The 17,376-nt window shown below is 38.4% G+C and overlaps 1 protein-coding gene across 18 annotated transcripts in view; it reads left to right on the plus strand.

Moving 5' to 3' along the window:
• TRPM3 (transient receptor potential cation channel subfamily M member 3) overlaps positions 1–17,376 on the plus strand; it is a 502,828-nt gene that overhangs the window by 254,617 nt on the left and 230,835 nt on the right. For all 18 annotated transcript variants that reach the window (XM_070590426.1, XM_070590437.1, XM_070590427.1 and 15 more), the window contains exons 4-5: positions 4,006–4,219; positions 8,991–9,115. In XM_070590426.1, the coding sequence (XP_070446527.1) occupies positions 4,006–4,219; positions 8,991–9,115 (339 nt within the window). The remainder of the gene's footprint in view (positions 1–4,005; positions 4,220–8,990; positions 9,116–17,376) is intronic.

Here is a 17,376-nt window from a genome sequence, read left to right on the forward strand (position 1 = left end):
TCAAGCAAAAAAAAGGGGAATATTGCCACAGATGTTAGCTCAGAGTCAATCTTCCTCATCAGAAAAAAAAAAATGCATTTGGCTTATTATTACCGTTTAGTATGAATAATTGAACTCCATAATATGTTATTTAGCGAGGTTAAGCTTGCTAAAATTATTACACAATCTCTGTCATGATTTAGTATGAATTGTAATCTCTCTTCATACCATGTGAGTTATGCAGATACGAACTATGACTCTGAATCTCACATATTTACCTGACTAAATGAAATGTACAGGTGGGGATGCTGTTAGGCATCTTGAAGTTCCAAAAACCACAATTAGAACTAATTTTCCTGTTTTTCAAAACATACCATTCTCATATGCGCCTTCTCTAATCATTGGAATACATCTTTATGATCCTTCATAAACGTTAGGAACTGCTATCTAAGCTTGCGAGGGGCACAATTTTAAAAGTATCTTTAGATGTTTTTCTATCTTTAAGAAAAATGTGATTTATGTCTCACCTTAGAAGAATATGGGTCCTTATTTAGCTGGGTTTTTTTAGAAGGAATAAGAGAGTAACATATTAAAGTTGATGAATAGGAGAAGTAACTTGAAAGGCAATTTCTTACCATCTCTTACACTAAGCATTCTTGGTTTGTATATTCTGGAAGCCTTGTGAATCCCAGTTCTAGTTTCTTCACTAAATATCCCTTTCTGGAATTAGTGAAAATGACACAAATTCAATCTAGCAGAGCCACCAAATTTTAACTGCTCAAGTAGCATAGACTCAGTGTACAGGCACAGAAAACATTTTATTCTTTCATCTTATAGCATTCATTATCTAGATGTTTTTCTGATAAGCAGTCACTCAATGAGATAATATATATAACAATAAAGAAGTTTTTATTTAAGAAACTCTTGTGTTTGCTTCCACGAATGCAATACCCTCTCTCCTGCCCTGAGGCTCCTTGCATGGCACAGAAGTGCACATTGTTGTTGAACTTTTCTGTTGATCGGTATCGGAAAGTTCTTCCCCTCTGCATGAGAGTTTGTGTACAAAATATACCATTTCTCATATCGCAAGCTCTAGTTGCATTCTATTGCTATGATGCACTTAGCTAAAATTGCCAACCTTTGCCCTTCCCATTCTGGAACTGATTTTTGCTAGGTGGATCAGATCAGTATAGAACGAACTTCTTAGATTCCAGCACTGCTTTGGATTTCTGGTATATGTGTGTGGGAAATTTTCGCTCTTTGGTATTTCTTGATGAGGCAGTTTATTTTATCAAGCTACTTGTGTATTTTGTCCGTTTTGCGTCACATTTCAGTTAAATACATTTAAAATAGACTTTAACAAAAGAACTGACATATAAATTTTGAGGTTTTTACAACAGTGGGGCCTCCCAGATCTGAAAACATGGCAATAAATTGTCATCTCCTCGATAACCTTATTTGTTTATGCATCTGAAAATATACGTTTGTATGATTACATGCAGGTCTATTCTTTTTGTGGTAATGCTACTCCAACATTATTACTTAATAAATTCCAAACTTAATCAACACCTTTTTCTTCTCTCCCACGCAACATATAGACTTCAGAATGCTTTAACTCTGACTCCTACCACCCAATTTATACACTATGTTAGCCAGTGCTTTAGCTCTATCCCTTTCCACTCTAAATTAGACATTATTATCCTTTTATATTTTGCAGCCGATGCTCTTTTAGATTTACCATATATTTGCTAATGATCTTTGTTTATCATTCTTTCTTGCATCCCAGACCATCCATTTGGGAGCATGGAACTTCTGGCTGCTCTAGATATTTTAAAATTTCCTTCGGTGAAGTCTGCTTGAGGTAAATTCAGTTTTGGTAGTCTGAAAAGGTCTGTAATTTGCTCTCATTTTGGAAAGATGTTTTTGCTGAATATAGAATTCTAGACGGACAGCTAATTTCTCTTGGCACGTTGAAGACACTGGCTTCTAGCTTCCATTGTTGCTGCTGAGGAGTAATCTTCAGGCTGCTGACTGTTTCTTTGTAGGTGATCTGCCCTTTTTTTCTAGCTGCTTTTGAAGGATTTTTTTCCCTCCCTTTGGTGTTCTTTATGAGGTATCTGCGGGTGAGGTTTCTTTTTATCTATCCCGCTTGGGATTCATTGAGCCTCCTAGATCTGAGAATTGGTATCTTTCAATAATTCTGAGAAATTCCCAGCCAATCTCTATTCAAGTATTTCCTCTTCCTTGGTATCTCTTTTATTTCTACTACGATTCTGATTCTCTCCTCTAAGGTCATCAGTTTTTTCTTTTCTGTTTTCAATTGCTTTGTCTTTCTAGGTTGCATCTGGTTTATTTCTCTGGATCTGTTGTTAGTGTGTCTGATCTGTAGTTTATCTGTTGTATTTTTCATTTAAATTATTACATTTTAATTTCTAGAGGTTCTGCTTTTGATTTTTTTTTCCGAAATATATGTGGTCCTTCCTTACAGTCTCTTGTTCCTTACTCATATATTCAATCTTTTCATATATGTTTTTTAACATGTTTAATGTAGCCATTTTATATTCTCCGAGCATTTCAGCGTCTTTGAGGCTCTTACTCTGCTACCTGTTGTTTCTTTTGGTTCTCCTTCATGCTGCTTTATTTCCTGGTGTAATTTGTGATTTTATATTTTGCCTATGAAATGTTTATTTTCCCCAGGAATTCTCTGAGACCTGGGTTGATGACTCATTCCTCCACAGAGAATCTGCATTTGCTTCTGCCCGTTGTCTGGAGCCACTACCCCACCAGAACTTGCATCAAATACCCTATTTGCTGTTTCTCAAACCACACTAATAGTGTGAATGTGGACCAAAACTTGTGTGAGGGCTCACCTTTGTTTATAAATCATCAGAGGAGAATTTTTTTCCTATCCACTCAGAATCACTGTTGAGGCAGACAAGTTTCGTTGTTCACTTCCTCTGTACATCAGACTTATTTTTCTTCTTTCCACCTGAGAGTGGAGTCTTTTGAAGTATCTCATCTTTATGTGGGGCCCCCATGAGACCCCCCCCCCCATACTACATAAAGCCATTAAAGGAGAAGCTCAAGGTCTTCCAGGATTTAGGACAAACTCTGAGGGCCAAAGCCTGCTTTCCCACTTCCTACCCTCCTAAGGATCCAGCTTCCACTTTGTTTGGGAATCTGCATATTCCCTCTTTTCATGCCAGCTCAGCAATGCATTTCAAAAGCTTTACAAATATATTTGCCCAGTATTTCAGTTGTTTCCAGCTAGAGATGAAATCTTTACATAATTAACCTGAGACCTAAATGAGTATCTATATACATGGTTATATAGATGTTTACCATTGTATGTATTTATGGCATTTCATTAATATGTACCTATCACAACTTTATTTCCGGTTTCATCTGGTAATACCTTGATATCTGCTATACATTTTAATTTTTTTCAACTATTCTACAAGAATAATTGGCGTGCCTTTTGTCACTTTTCTTTAAAAGATAAAGAAAACAATTGGTATGTAGTTATTATTGATTTAAATAATCAGCTGTTACCTTATTTTAAAATTCTCATTACGTTATGTAGAACTATAGAATTTTCAAAACCTCTTGAAATAATAGAGTCACAGAAACAGTTACATCTAGGTCCAGTTGGTATAAAGGGATTACTTATATTAAACGTATTAGAAACACTTGAACTGTTGCACAAATGTTAAGGTTGATAAAACATGATTTCCTCTTAAGAAAGAACGCATTTTGGGAAAAGTTGTGCTTGTGCTGATTTTAGAAAGTTAAATAATGTTCAAGTTTGTAGTAATTCACAATTTCGGGAAAACCTTTAAAAATGGTGAATCCCTTTGTCTAACGAAGGCTCTTTTAGTAAAGCAGTTGATTTGCCCATTTCAAAAAATCTGATTTATTATGAGACGCTCTCTTCAAGTAACTACACACATCATTGCAATCACTAAAGATGAGCCGTGGCGCGCAGCCCTGCCCTGTCTCTCTGATCGAAGGCCGTTCTTCTTCCAGTATGTGCGGGTATCTTTCGATACAAAAGCTGATCTCCTCCTACACCTGATGACCAAGGAGTGGCAGCTGGAGCTTCCCAAGCTTCTCATCTCTGTCCACGGGGGCCTGCAGAACTTTGAACTGCAGCCGAAGCTCAAGCAAGTCTTCGGGAAAGGTCTCATCAAAGCGGCCATGACAACTGGCGCGTGGATATTCACTGGAGGGGTTAACACAGGTAATTGGAAATGGGACAGAGAAAGACAACATATGGCCGGGAGAATGTTGTGACTAAGATAATTTTCTCCCAAGGTTGAATTCGTTTATATTCCCCCACCTCATTCCCTACCCACGTGTCCACACTCACTGGTTATTTCTCCTCTCGCTGATTCTCTCTCCCTCTTTTACCTACATGATAACTGCACTGTTACCTCTAAACCAAGAATTACTTACACCTAAGAAACGGGTTGGGCTATTTAATACATGACCGTACAGAATTTGTAAACGTGACTAATGGAATTTCACAGGAGATTTCCATATCTCCAGTTGTCAAATAAGCATGCAATAGTTTTTTAAGGAATAACTTTTCCTCTAAATTGGAAGCTCTGCCTCTGTTCTTTAAGGGATTTTAAGTTTAATGCAAATAGCTTTAACTTTTATAAAATGCTCTTTCCATCTGGGACATAAATTGTCACAAGCGAAGTCCGGAATATTATGTGTTTATCATTAAAAATATTTCATTAAATCCATCTCTGCACCAACAGAAGACACACCCTACTCTGCATTCCACACAGTTTTTTCTACCTGCCAGATGAGTTTCTATATTGTGATACGGGCAGGCTGACAAATCAATTGTTACAAACTCACTTATAGTTAAGTGCTTATCTGCAGAACATTATTGATGTACAACAGATAATGGAAGGGATGCCTGTAAATCATGTTGACATATTTCCGCAGCCTGAGTCAGAAGTGTCAATTGGAAGTGCCCAAGTAATGCTGCTGTAAGTTAATTCAAACTTGTCATAAGGCTCAAAGTCTGCACATGGGGACACATTTTGAGTTAGTGGGACATTCTAAACATAACCCTAGACCAACTAGTTTTAAATAAAAGGTTATCTCAAGGTTATTTATTCCCTTTTTTGTGGTTCACATGATGTCTGAGTGAGACTTGCCTTCAGAATTCTCCTCAATACCTAGAATTTGTGAACATTCAGCAGACGACTCCATAGGTACCTTTCAGCCATGAACTCTGCTGATGACCATGCTCATCATTGTTAGGTTAAATCCTGACTCAGTCTGTAAACTGACACGATTGTAAGTGACCTGCTCAGTCAGCTCTTCGCTGTTTATTTTGTAGTAATCAAATATCTACGGAGCAATTTTCTTTCAGTGACTGTTCAGGCTTTAGGCGTCAACTTTCCCTCACAGCTTAGCAGGCATCATGCGCCTGTGATTATGGTTCTGGGTACTTTTGCCGTAAGCATTTTTGCTGCAGACATCTTTGCCACAAGCATTTTTTTTAAGGTGCCCTACAGGGAATTCAGTAGTCCTGTTTTTTGCAGGGGAATATTCACCCTATGCTAATATCTGTTGCCAATCTTCCTCCTTTTTCTTCCTTGTTTTTCCCCCCTAAAGCCACAGTACATAGCTGTGTATAGTTGTAAGTTCTTCTAGTTTTTCTATGTGAGCTGTCCCCACAGCATGGCTGCTGACAGATGAGTGGTGTCGTTCTGCACCTGGGAACTGAACCTGGGTTGCCAAAGCAGAGCACGCCAAAATTTAACTGCTAGGCCGTCAGGGCTGGCTCAACCACAGGCATTTTTGCTGCAAACATTTTCACCACATACCTAATTGGCCATAAGGTAATTTTGCTGTAAAAGAGAAAATAAAAATAAATAAAAGAAGAACATTAAAAAGGACATAATGAACATGTAGTACATATCTGGACTACATCTAAATGTTCCATCATGTGCCCAGTCCTTATATTTCATCAAATCATCTAAGCCAGACTCTGTGCCAAATCCCAAAATTCTGTCAACCGAGGAAAGTCACTGCAACTTAAACAACAGGTGTTTATTTTGGCATTGAGAATTGCAATTCAGGAGACACAGATTTAGGCAGAAACCCAAAATGTGCTCTGGAGAAGATAAAGAAGCTAAGGATTTATAAAGACAGAAAGAGAGTCCTCACACAGGTTGTTTTGCCGAGACGCATGATCGGTCCTGGCAACAACTCTCATTCCTTGGCTACCCGTGATTGGTTGCTAAGGCCATCTCTAAGGCAAAAAAGCTTCTTATCTACGGGAGTAAGCATTCTTCTATAGGTGTAAGCATTTTTTCCTTTTCTTCAAGGAAGGTCAAGGGAACGACAGTGAGGCAGAGTTCAGAAAGGCACATTCCATCTGCACAGAGACATGGTGCTCATCCATTAGCCTCACTTCCGTAATGGTCTCCCAGGTCCATTTTAGAAGTCCTGACAAAGTTACTCCATTCTGTTACTGCTGTCCACAACGTCAGATTCTCCACTAGCAACTAGCAAAAAGTGTCTTGACCATTTTCAAGAAAATGACACTCCCAGGAATCATATAACCATTTCTTTGGGGGAGGGGAGGAGTAGGGGCTTGATTCTTCTTTTGCCTCATCTTCTAATATTGCATGATAAATTTGGTGAAGACAGCTTAGAGAACAAGCTGTTGTATCTAAATTAGCTAAAGAATCCATAATACTCTCGCAGACTGTTGTGAATGACTAGCCTCCTTTTTTATATTCGCCAGAGCTTGGTCGACTTTAGGTTTTGAGGGGTCTTGAGAGATGACTATGCTCACCAAAGGATTTGCTAACTGATACGTTATCATTTTCTAGTATAATATGCAATCTGGCTTCACAATCTCATATTTCAAACTTCCAGGAAGTTTTACTACTGTATTTCCTATCAAGTCAATAGAAATAAGCAATAACTGGTTCCATCAACCAGTTATGTTATCTTTTATGGCAAATTTGCTTTACGGCCAATTAGTCATGCAGCCAAAATGTTTGCCGCAAGGATGCTCACGACAGAGATACCAGACCTGGTGATTGTTCAGTCTTTTGCTTTCCTGACATAACCTGTAACTCATGTAGAGACCAATTCACAGGTTTCTAAAGCTCCAAAAGAAATTCTTACCTATCTTCTGTTTCTGGTAACTTGGAACATTGTTTACTGTTTTTCTTCTTTTATGAAATGTATTCAGTATCAAAACAATCATTTACAGCATAAATTCACAAAAGACTTTACAACAAATAGGTCCTGATGGTGGCACACTGAGATTAGGTAAGAGATGACGGGAGCATTGTGACAGATGGAGGGGCATACCATGAGGTTAAACTGCTTATCCAGGACTGGCCCCGAAAGGAGTTTTGCGTATTAATAGGAAAAAATTTAACACTAATATTCACAACTTTACTCTTGTATGTGTTTCTGTTTTACCAGTACTCTCACTTAGAAGATCCATAGAGAAGATCCTAACTGAATTGATATTCTTCTCAACGCTCCCAGTGTAGCTCAACATGGATTAGTGGCTATTTACACTATTTGGTTATTAGATTTTTCTAAAGGAGGTTCTTTCTGTTTGATCTTATGAATATTTCAGAACTGAGCTGTTGACATGTGTATGTCCTCTCCCATGATTACATTGCCTGGTGTGTTTTGTGTGCTTAGTCCAGTGCTTAGTTTCTGAGCCTGTGCTCTGTGCTACCCCCTGAGGCACAAGGAGATGAGTAAGACGCTGACTCTCCAACCGTCCCCTCAAGGAATTTTACAATGAGAGGAGACATCCTCATACATGATTATGAATCACAGGAGAATATGTTACGTGACATATTGAGCTATTCAAGAGATGCAAACTGCAATCCTATTCAAATGGAGAAAAATTCAAATGCAACTCAGCTTTCATTTAGGAGATGGCATTAGGTGTGAATTTTTCCTTGAGGAATGGGTGGAATTTTCATAAGTAAAAACATCTTTTCTTAGAGAATGTATTTTATATCTTCTATAAAAATAATCATTTGAGAGGCAGGTTAAAAATTAGACATTGCATCTTCTTCAAATGGTTTATAGAAAGATAAGAGGTAGGTTCCCCACCATCTTGTAAACTGGATTTTCTCATTTTTAACTGTGATGAGAAAGGCCACAGGGATGGCAAAGGCCATCATGACAGAAGAGGAAAATATTAGAATGATGAGGATAAAAAGGTGTATTTACATATTTTTAACATGAATTTTCCACAGAATATGCCAACATTTTCTTTACAAATAGACTTTCCATACTAATTGTCCTTAAATAGGAAGAAGAAATCAAGGTTAACAGAATCTGAGCTAGTAACTACTCTATATGAATGACCCTATCTTATTCACAAAGTGTGGCGTAGGATTAATGCAATATTATATATAGTGCTTTTTATAGGATACAATCATGCTATTGGTTCTTAGTCACACTAACACATCATTATGCTTATAATACAGTAAAAAGATTCTCTAAGTTAAAATTTGTATTCTTTTTATAGACATTGGATTTTTTTTTTTTTTTTTTTTTTTGGTGAGGAAGATTGTCACTGAGCTAACATCTGTGCCAATCTTCCTCTATTGTGTATGAGGGACACCACTGCAGCATGGCTTGATGAGCAATGTCTAGGTCACGCCTGGGATCAAAACCAGTGAACCCCAGGCCACCAAACTGGAACACTCGAACTTAACCACTACACCACCAGGCCTGCTCCTGGATGCTTTTTTTAAAATATGAATTAGAATAAGAAATGCATTGCTAGAGTTTATATACAAGTATAGCAAATATCTCTAGCAGTAAAGCCACAAATTTCTGTTCTCTCCTGAACACACGTAGTTCATGTAGAAATGTGTCAACATTTCATATTCAATGCATTTAATCTTGGGAGAAACAGTTTCACAATTTCCTTTAGAACAATGGAAAGTAATTGCTTTAAAAGGCGAGACTAAAACTTGTCTTTTTCCTTTTAGGTGTTATTCGTCACGTTGGAGACGCCTTAAAGGACCACGCATCTAAGTCTCGGGGGAAGATATGTACCATAGGTATCGCCCCCTGGGGAATTGTGGAAAACCAGGAGGACCTGATTGGAAGAGACGTAAGTCCTGGGAGCTGCCCCTGTGTGTGACTTCTCATAGAGCTGCTATCAAAAGAATCGAATAAAATTAGAATTCAAAATATGCATATTATAGTACTCTTTTAGCCCCCACCTCCCAAAATGAAACTTGTGTTAGGAAGAATTTATTGGGAGACTAGTTATATTCCAAAGTCTATCTATGAAAACTCCAATGTCATTCTTACAAGCAAGAAAGGTGCTAAATAAGATTTACCAACTACCGTCTTGGTTTGAATCAAGTGGTGGTCTTTCCTCACCCATCAAATCTTGCATTTCCTGTTGGCACAGTTGGGTTAAGATTAATTAACACCACATGATATATAGCAATGTGAACTCCTTGACCAAGACATTAAATGGGGACTCTTCCCGCCCCGGATCTCCAGCTCCTTTATTATTCGAGTGCCCTTCCCCCAGCTCAGGAAAGCTACAGAGACAAATTCTTTCCATTCAGGCTGTGGCTTCCCTGGTTGGCCTTTCTTTTGGTAAACGCTTGGGCAAGGAGCAGGCACAGCTGGGTTCTTTATTTCACACCCTGGAACTACTCAGAAGCCCTTGACCAAACTCAGCAGAGTATCAACCTCTCTTTTCTATTCTGATGGCCAGAGCCACACACTGACCTATCAATCAACAATTTTGCCAGGGAGACCTCGGTCTTATCTTTTCTGAGTCATCATCTTATTTCTGTTCCTTCCAGGGGTCTCTTTTTTGTCTTAAACCACATGCAGCTCATTCCCAACCTCCCTCAGATGGCTTTCTCTCCTATTAATCACCAGAATTTTTCCCTTATAAAACACTTCTCAAAATGCCATTGATAAGATTTATAGTTGTCATACTTTACTCACTTCTTTTTTCCTCAGTAATTTTAGCAATTAATTATCATTGTTTCTCTACATCAGATCAACATAGTCTCCCTTCCCAGTCAAGGTCTGCCATAGAGTATAACAAATATGCTAAGTAGTTTTGTCCAAGTACCCTGAGGTCTGTCTGACCCATAAAATCAAAAAAGAAAAAAAATCAAAGAGGTTGAGAATTAGCTAGTCTTTAACTGCTTCTTCTATTGTGTTGCAGTACAGTGAAACCATCTTATTTCAATGCAACATAATATATGCAGTTTCTCAACATGCAATGCAAAATATTTTGAATAAAAACATCGAATATCATGAAATGCAGTAAACATTCTGTAAATCCTTCAGAACTCTTATTTTAAGTGATAAGAAGTGTCCATATCAATACTACCAAATTACATACAGAAACTCTCATTTATTCAGAATACGTAGGGTGAGGAAGGAGATATTAGTTTTAGCAGAGTAATAGTCTCTTAACTAAAATTTACTGGCTGTTTTATATCACACACAAATTGAATATCTCAAGTAGCAATTCCCAAAGTGTTACGTAGGCAGAACTGACTGGAAAAATAAGCATTACTAATTTTTTCAGAGTATCTGGTACTAGTCTTTGATGGAATATACCTGGGTTAATGCTTGCCTTGGATTCCAAGTTAGCTTTTAAGTGTATGTTGATTGTGAACTAGAACAAATATATTTATTAAAGACTGAGAATATGCTAAAGTGCCCCTAATACCAAAAGCATTATATGGTGCATTTTATTAACAAGTGGATTCACTATTTAAAATGCAATGATTCACAAGTCGTTTTTAAATGGTCACAGCTTCAGGATCTCTATTGTAAACCTGAGTTATTAATATCCAATTTTGTGGGGGAAAAACCATTTTGGAACTTTCACATTCGGATGAACTATGAATAAATGGAAGCTGATTATTCCTGTATTCAAGATAGAGGAACCAAATAATTACGTCAGTTGCCTAAACGTTTACAGAGAATTCTGGCCTACTGCCTTTCTGTGTCATTTTGTTTGTTCCTCCTGTAAATCCCCCATGAGTGCAGAAAGACAATACTAATGTTACATTGACTTGCCTTGTTGAGTTGGAAGGATCACCCCTGATTCATTTTCCTCTAATTCTGCCCTTTTTTTCTCTGATGTCACCTCCTCTGATGCTCCCCTTTTTCACTCTCCTTTCCTTCCTCCCCATATTTCTTCCCAGTTGTATGCCAATAGGAACTTATGTGCGCCTGTGCCAGTGGGACTTGGTTACATTGTCTGACTTCCCAATGGAAAAATAGTCTTGATCCCAGCACAGAGGGCAGAAAAAGCCACGCATATGTTCAGTAAAATGTGTGCGTTCATGGTCCCTGCTCACAGGGGTGTAATAAAAGCAAACCATGGCTCACAAAGATTGAAGGGAACCTGCAGAGACCATCGAGAAAAGGACAGGAAATTGGCAGGTTGTAGAGAGCACAGGAAAATTGTATTTTAGTTTTTTAGTAAATCTTTGACCAAGATTTATTGAATTTTGACCACTCTGGAACATTTTTCTCCCCAAATTGGAGAATTATCATACACATAGGATTTTTCAGGCTCTTGTATAGTAATAGAGTTTGTTTTTCAAGTTCTAAATTATTTAGAGCAGAAGTGCTGTTTTTGGTGTACAGGACTTATGGCATGATTTGAGGGAAATTTTTATACGTGTTTACTATCCTAATGTGATAATTAAAAAGGAATATGATGCTAGGTTGTCATAAAAAGAAGTATTTGTGGGGGCCGTTCTGGTGGCATAGTGGTTGGGTTCGTGTGCTCCACTTTGGTCGCCTGGGGTTTGCGGGTTCAGATCCCAGGCACGGACCTACAAACCACTCATCAAGCCATGCTGTGGCAGCATTCCACAATCCCACATACAAAATAGAGGAAGCCTGGCATAGATGTTGGCTCAATGACAATCTTCCTCACCAAAAAAAAAGAAGTATTTGAATAAAATATTGGTGGTCACTGGTGAAAATCCCCCTAAAAATCATCAAAGTAGAAAGAAGTATTGTCTCATAAACTTCTTAAGCACTTATAACAATTTTCATAGCTAGCTTAGTGTTTAGTGCCTTTTATCCTTTTTCTTCCATTTGATATAATCAAACTGACAGGTAATAAACATCAAAAAGTAAAGCTTTTAGCATCAGGCATCAGGTAGCAGAGAAAAAAACTAACATATTATTAAAAATCTTTACCACTTCAGAATTCTATCAAAAAGCAATCATTTGAAAAAATAGAATTGCTGCATTTTTGGTCAAGTCTATGTCTGTATGCTGGAATAAAGTTGAAATGGCACAAAGTAAATGTCAAGGGAAATTAGGAAATTTACTTGAAATTAATAAAAATATAAGGATAAAAGAAAGGCTCCATTTCTTATGCCAGATATTTCATAATAGTAGATTTACTTCCAAACTGATAGAAAATATAGATCATTTTATTTCTGTGGGGCTGGCTCTCAGATAAACACTTCTAGAAGCTGAATATTGAAGGGCTGCTAGAGTTAGTTTCTTGATAGACGTAGTAGACACAGCAGTTGCTATTCATCTTAGAATTTGAATATCCCTTTGGCATGGCGCTGTAATTTGAATATCCCTTTGGCATGGCGCTGTAATTTGAATATCCCTTTGGCATGGCGCTGTAAAGGCAAATACTGGTTCTAAAGATAAAGAAGAAAGATGAGCTTGCCCTTGGGTCTGCTTCCAGATATTCTAAAGCATGTACCTCCCCTCAAGTCTTATCTCTTAGTTAGACTTGAAAGATACAGGGCATGCATCTTGGAATCCTCAGAGCTCCATTTAGAGCCTCACACAAAGAAGTAGGTGCTTAGTAAATGCTGATGAATGGACTGGGCATGATGAAATTTAGTCTACAGGGAAAATAAACAATTATGGAAAAAAATATAATGATAAATCTTATCTAGTTCACAGTTTTACCACAACATCCTCTCTACTCATATTCCCAAGCTTGATCATGCTATAGTGACTATAGTGGGGGCATTTTTTAACCAAGCATCTGAAGTAAAACTATTTTCTTATGTAGCAATGCAAGGTGGGAGGTGGGTGGTAAAGCTTCTACACATTGGGGATGGGGGCAAAGAAGTGTGGAATGAGAACAGGGCTTCCTTTAACCCCTTCGAAAGATGCATGATCCACTCAACTGAGTGATAGAACTAGGCTTGATTCTTTAAATTTAAATGTCTTCCACTCTGTTTAACCAAACCTTTCAATTAGTGGATCAAACCAACAAACTTTGATGAGGAATAATGCTATGAATACTGAGATGGTAATAATTTTTTGTACTGCCGTTAGACATGAAAATGAATATTGTTCAGCTACTGAGGTTAACCCCACCTCGATGTTTTCTCTATATTATTCCTACTGCCTCTTTCTTCTATCACAACCATAATCCTACATTTCAGTCAAACTGAGCTCAAGGCTCACTTCCACCAAGATGTCTTCCCTGACTAACTTCACCCATCATGTCATATCCTTGATTCTCATTCTCCCACAATTGTCTTCTTCCCCAACTTAATTGAAAACTCCTCAAAAATAGGGATTAAAAGTGGAGGCCAGCACAATGGCGTAGTGGTTAAGTTCACACCCTCTGCTTTGGCGGCCCAGGGTTCACAGATTTGGATCCAAGGTGCAAACCTATACACCGCTCATCAAGCCATACTGTGACGGCATCCCACGTACAAAATAGAGGAAGATCAGCACAGATGTTAGCTCAGCAACAATCTGCCTCAAGTGAAAAGAGGAATATTGGGAACAGATGTTAACTCAAGGCCAATCTTCCTCACCAAAAAAAAAGGAATTAAATTGTTTTCTTTTTTCTTGTTCACCACTAACATGAACACCAGGCATTGACATGTCCTTAAACTCTATAAGACTTGATTTCTTCATCTCTAAGTGCACTATAAAAACACTTGCTCTGTCTACCTTCATATAACTTCTACGAGCATAATCATAATAATAATTATAATTTATTAAGCTCTTATTTGAGGAAGCTCTCTGTGATTTCATACATTAGCCTTATGAGGTGCATATTATCCTGTAAGGAAACTAACTAAGGATTAGAACCAAGATCCACGGGGTCCAAAGCCCATACTCTTAACTAGTAGTATGCCAAGTAATATATGAAAATATTTAATGATATTGTTTTGATTGTTAATTGACATATTGGCAAACATCTTATGCCTGTAAATTGGACACAAAAATAGACTCAATGAGAGTAAACAGAGCCTTTTCTTTGTCCCTAGAGAATCTCAATCTGGGTAGATGATTATGAACGTATGATCACTGTAAAGTTAAGAAAGAGCTTCCAATGAATTATAATTTTCATATGACTCATTTTAGACTTAGACTCATTACTTTAGAAAATAATCTGACCAGAAGTGTCTCAGGTAATTGAACAGTGTCTGAAGCCTTTATAATTTATCTTTTCCCAGATCTAGATTAACAAAACACATGCCAAATTAAAAATCCAGATACAATCACAAGAAAAAGCACTTTTCATTTTAACTTGAGGATGAAAATTGTCTTTGGGTAGATTTCCAACACATCATCATATGTGGTTATTAAATTACCTTGACATTCAATGATATCTTCTATTTTCCCTAAACTATACCTATATTCTCAGAATTTTGTAATCTTTAAGAGTTCTTATACTTAATTGGAAAGTGTTTTTTGATGCCATTTTTCTATTTCAAGCCAAGAAAAATCATGTTTAATAACACATTTGATGAATAATTCTGGTGTAGTTGTCAACTCAGCATATTTGTCACTTATTTCTGAAGCAAGCTAAATATGACTTCATCTTGTAAGCTCAGCAAACTTCCCAGTAGTGGTCCTTGCATGGAGTTTATTGTATTTCTATGACTAGGTTAGATAAGATCTATGCAGAGAATGTGAGAGGAAAAGTTCAGAGACAAGGAGACCCACCCAAGGCTGTCAGTCATATAGGAGCCAATGCTAGCTAAAACTAGACCACACTCAGCGTCTGGGCTATATTCAAGAACACAGGGAACGCATTTTTGGTGAAGACAGTCTCGAGTGTGGATTTCGACATGTTGATTTCAAAGTTCCTTTGAAATATCATGTGAAAGTGTTCATCAGGGCAGTGAGTATCTGAGGTGGAAGCTCAGGAACAAGATCTGGCTACACACTTTGATTTGGAAGGCATCTGCAGATAGATGACAATTAAAGCCATTGTGGTCGATGGGATTGCCAAGGGAGAGTGTGTAGAGTGAGGAAAAGGAGGGCCTCCACCTGGATCCTGATGCTCTCCTATATTTAGTGGTTGAGCAGAGGAAAAGCAGCCTGCAAAGGAGACCAAAAGAAGGGCAGAGAGGGAGGAGCAAAAGCAGAGAGTATTGTGGAAGCCAAGGGAAGGTACTGCTTCAGAAGGATGGAGTGAAGGGCAGTGCCAAGTTCAACTGAGAGGCTCAGGAAGGTAAGGACTTCAAGACACACATCACTGGCATCACTGGTCAAAGCTGTTTTAGAACAATGATGAAGGGGCAGCTACATTTCAATAGGTTGAAGAGGGAGAAATGAAGAAGTAGAGATACTTCCAGCAAGAGTAGCAAGTAGCAACTACTCTCTTAGAGGTTTGGCTGTGACGAGGAGAAGGGATATGAGTAACGGAAAAGAGCTATAAGTTGGGGGGTTTTTTTCTTCAAGATGGAAGAGACTTGAGTTTGTCTATATGTTTATGGTAGAAAGCGAGACTGGGATAGAGAGGAGATAACTGATGGAATAAGTCCTAGAGTGGCTCTAGGTTATGGGGTTCAGAACTAAAGGGGAGATTAGCCATCCGAACCCTTGTAACTGAAGGAAAAGAGGAAAGAATATGTATGCAAAGAGTTGGTGGTGGGCTGTTGAGGTTTAGCCTGAAGGTTTATCATTTATCACTGAAATGAAAGAATAATGGTAATAATATCAACACTTTTGTAGAGGCTAATAAGTATCAGCACCCATCTAAGCACTTTACACAGGTAGTCATTTAATTCTCATAATGGCACTCAGAAGTTGCTATTTGTAGTGTCACTATCATCCTTCCCATTTTACTGATGGCAAAACTAAACACAAAGAGATGAAGTAACTTGCCCAGTGTTACATGACCAATAAATCGTGTGGCTGGAATTTAAACCTAGGCCATTCACCTGCCAAGACCATACCCTTACCTAATATGCAAAACTACTTCTCCATAATAAGAGCAGCTATCATTTATTTGAGTTCATATGTGCATTGTTCCATGCGCTTATATCTCATTTAAAGCTTACAAGACCCCAATGAGATGGTAATAATCATTATTAATCTCCCTTTACATATGGAGACACTGAGACACAGAGGGTAAATAACCTGGCAAGTGTGTAGGCGCTGGAGTCAGATGATCTGCCGAATAAGGAAGGAAGGTGTTTAGGGTCCGACATATGAGGAGAGTGGAGGATGGCAGTCATAGGCCCAGTGGACAACAGGAACCAGAACTGATTAGAGCCCAAGGGAGGAACGCCAGGCAGCACGGAGCCCCAGCGGGGGCTAGAGGTCGTGAAATTATGATGTATCGGTGAATCCAGAATAAAGCGGAGAAAATACATTTGAAGTCTCAAAGAAGATAATAATACACAATTGCATTAGTTATCTATCACTGTGTAACAAATTACCCGCAAACTTAATGTCTTAAAACACCATTTTTTGTCTCACAATTTTTGTGGGTAAGGAATTCGTGAGGGACTTATCTGGGTGGTTCTGACTTGGGGTTTCTCTTAAGGTCACAGTCAAGATGTCATTTAGGGCTGCATCACTGAAGGATTGAATGGGGCTACTATCCCCTCTTCCAAGATGACTCGCTCACGTGGCTGTTGGTAGGAGTTCCTCACCATAGATCTCTCCAGAATGTTGCTTTATTAACATGGCAGCTGGCTTCCCCCCAAGTAAGGGATCCAAGAGAGAGCTAAGAGGAGCCCTCTTATGACCTAGTTTTGGAAGTCACAAACCATCACTTCTGTTTTATTCTACTTCTTAGAAGGGAATCACTGAATCCAGCCCAGACTAAGTGAAGATTTTCAAAGAATTTCTGAACGTTTTTTAAAATCACCCCACTGATATGTGGTGGTTTCTAAAGCAAGTAACCCCTTTCAGAGCACAAGGGCCTTCTTCCACTGCCAGCAGGCCTTGTGTCTGAATGGCACACGGTTCCCCTGAGGACAGGGCAAAGAGAGGTGAAGGTATTGGAGTGGAAAGCCTGAAATGAGGACAGGGCAGCTCTCTGCAAGCCCACGAGTTGAGGGGCACATTTTCAAAGTGCTGCAGAAAGATATCATTGTTCCTGCCGTGGATTTTAGTGGGACTCATGCGGCTAGA

Source organism: Equus przewalskii, chromosome 22 (genome assembly GCF_037783145.1).
Source record: "Equus przewalskii isolate Varuska chromosome 22, EquPr2, whole genome shotgun sequence".
Classification (NCBI taxonomy): domain Eukaryota; kingdom Metazoa; phylum Chordata; class Mammalia; order Perissodactyla; family Equidae; genus Equus; species Equus przewalskii.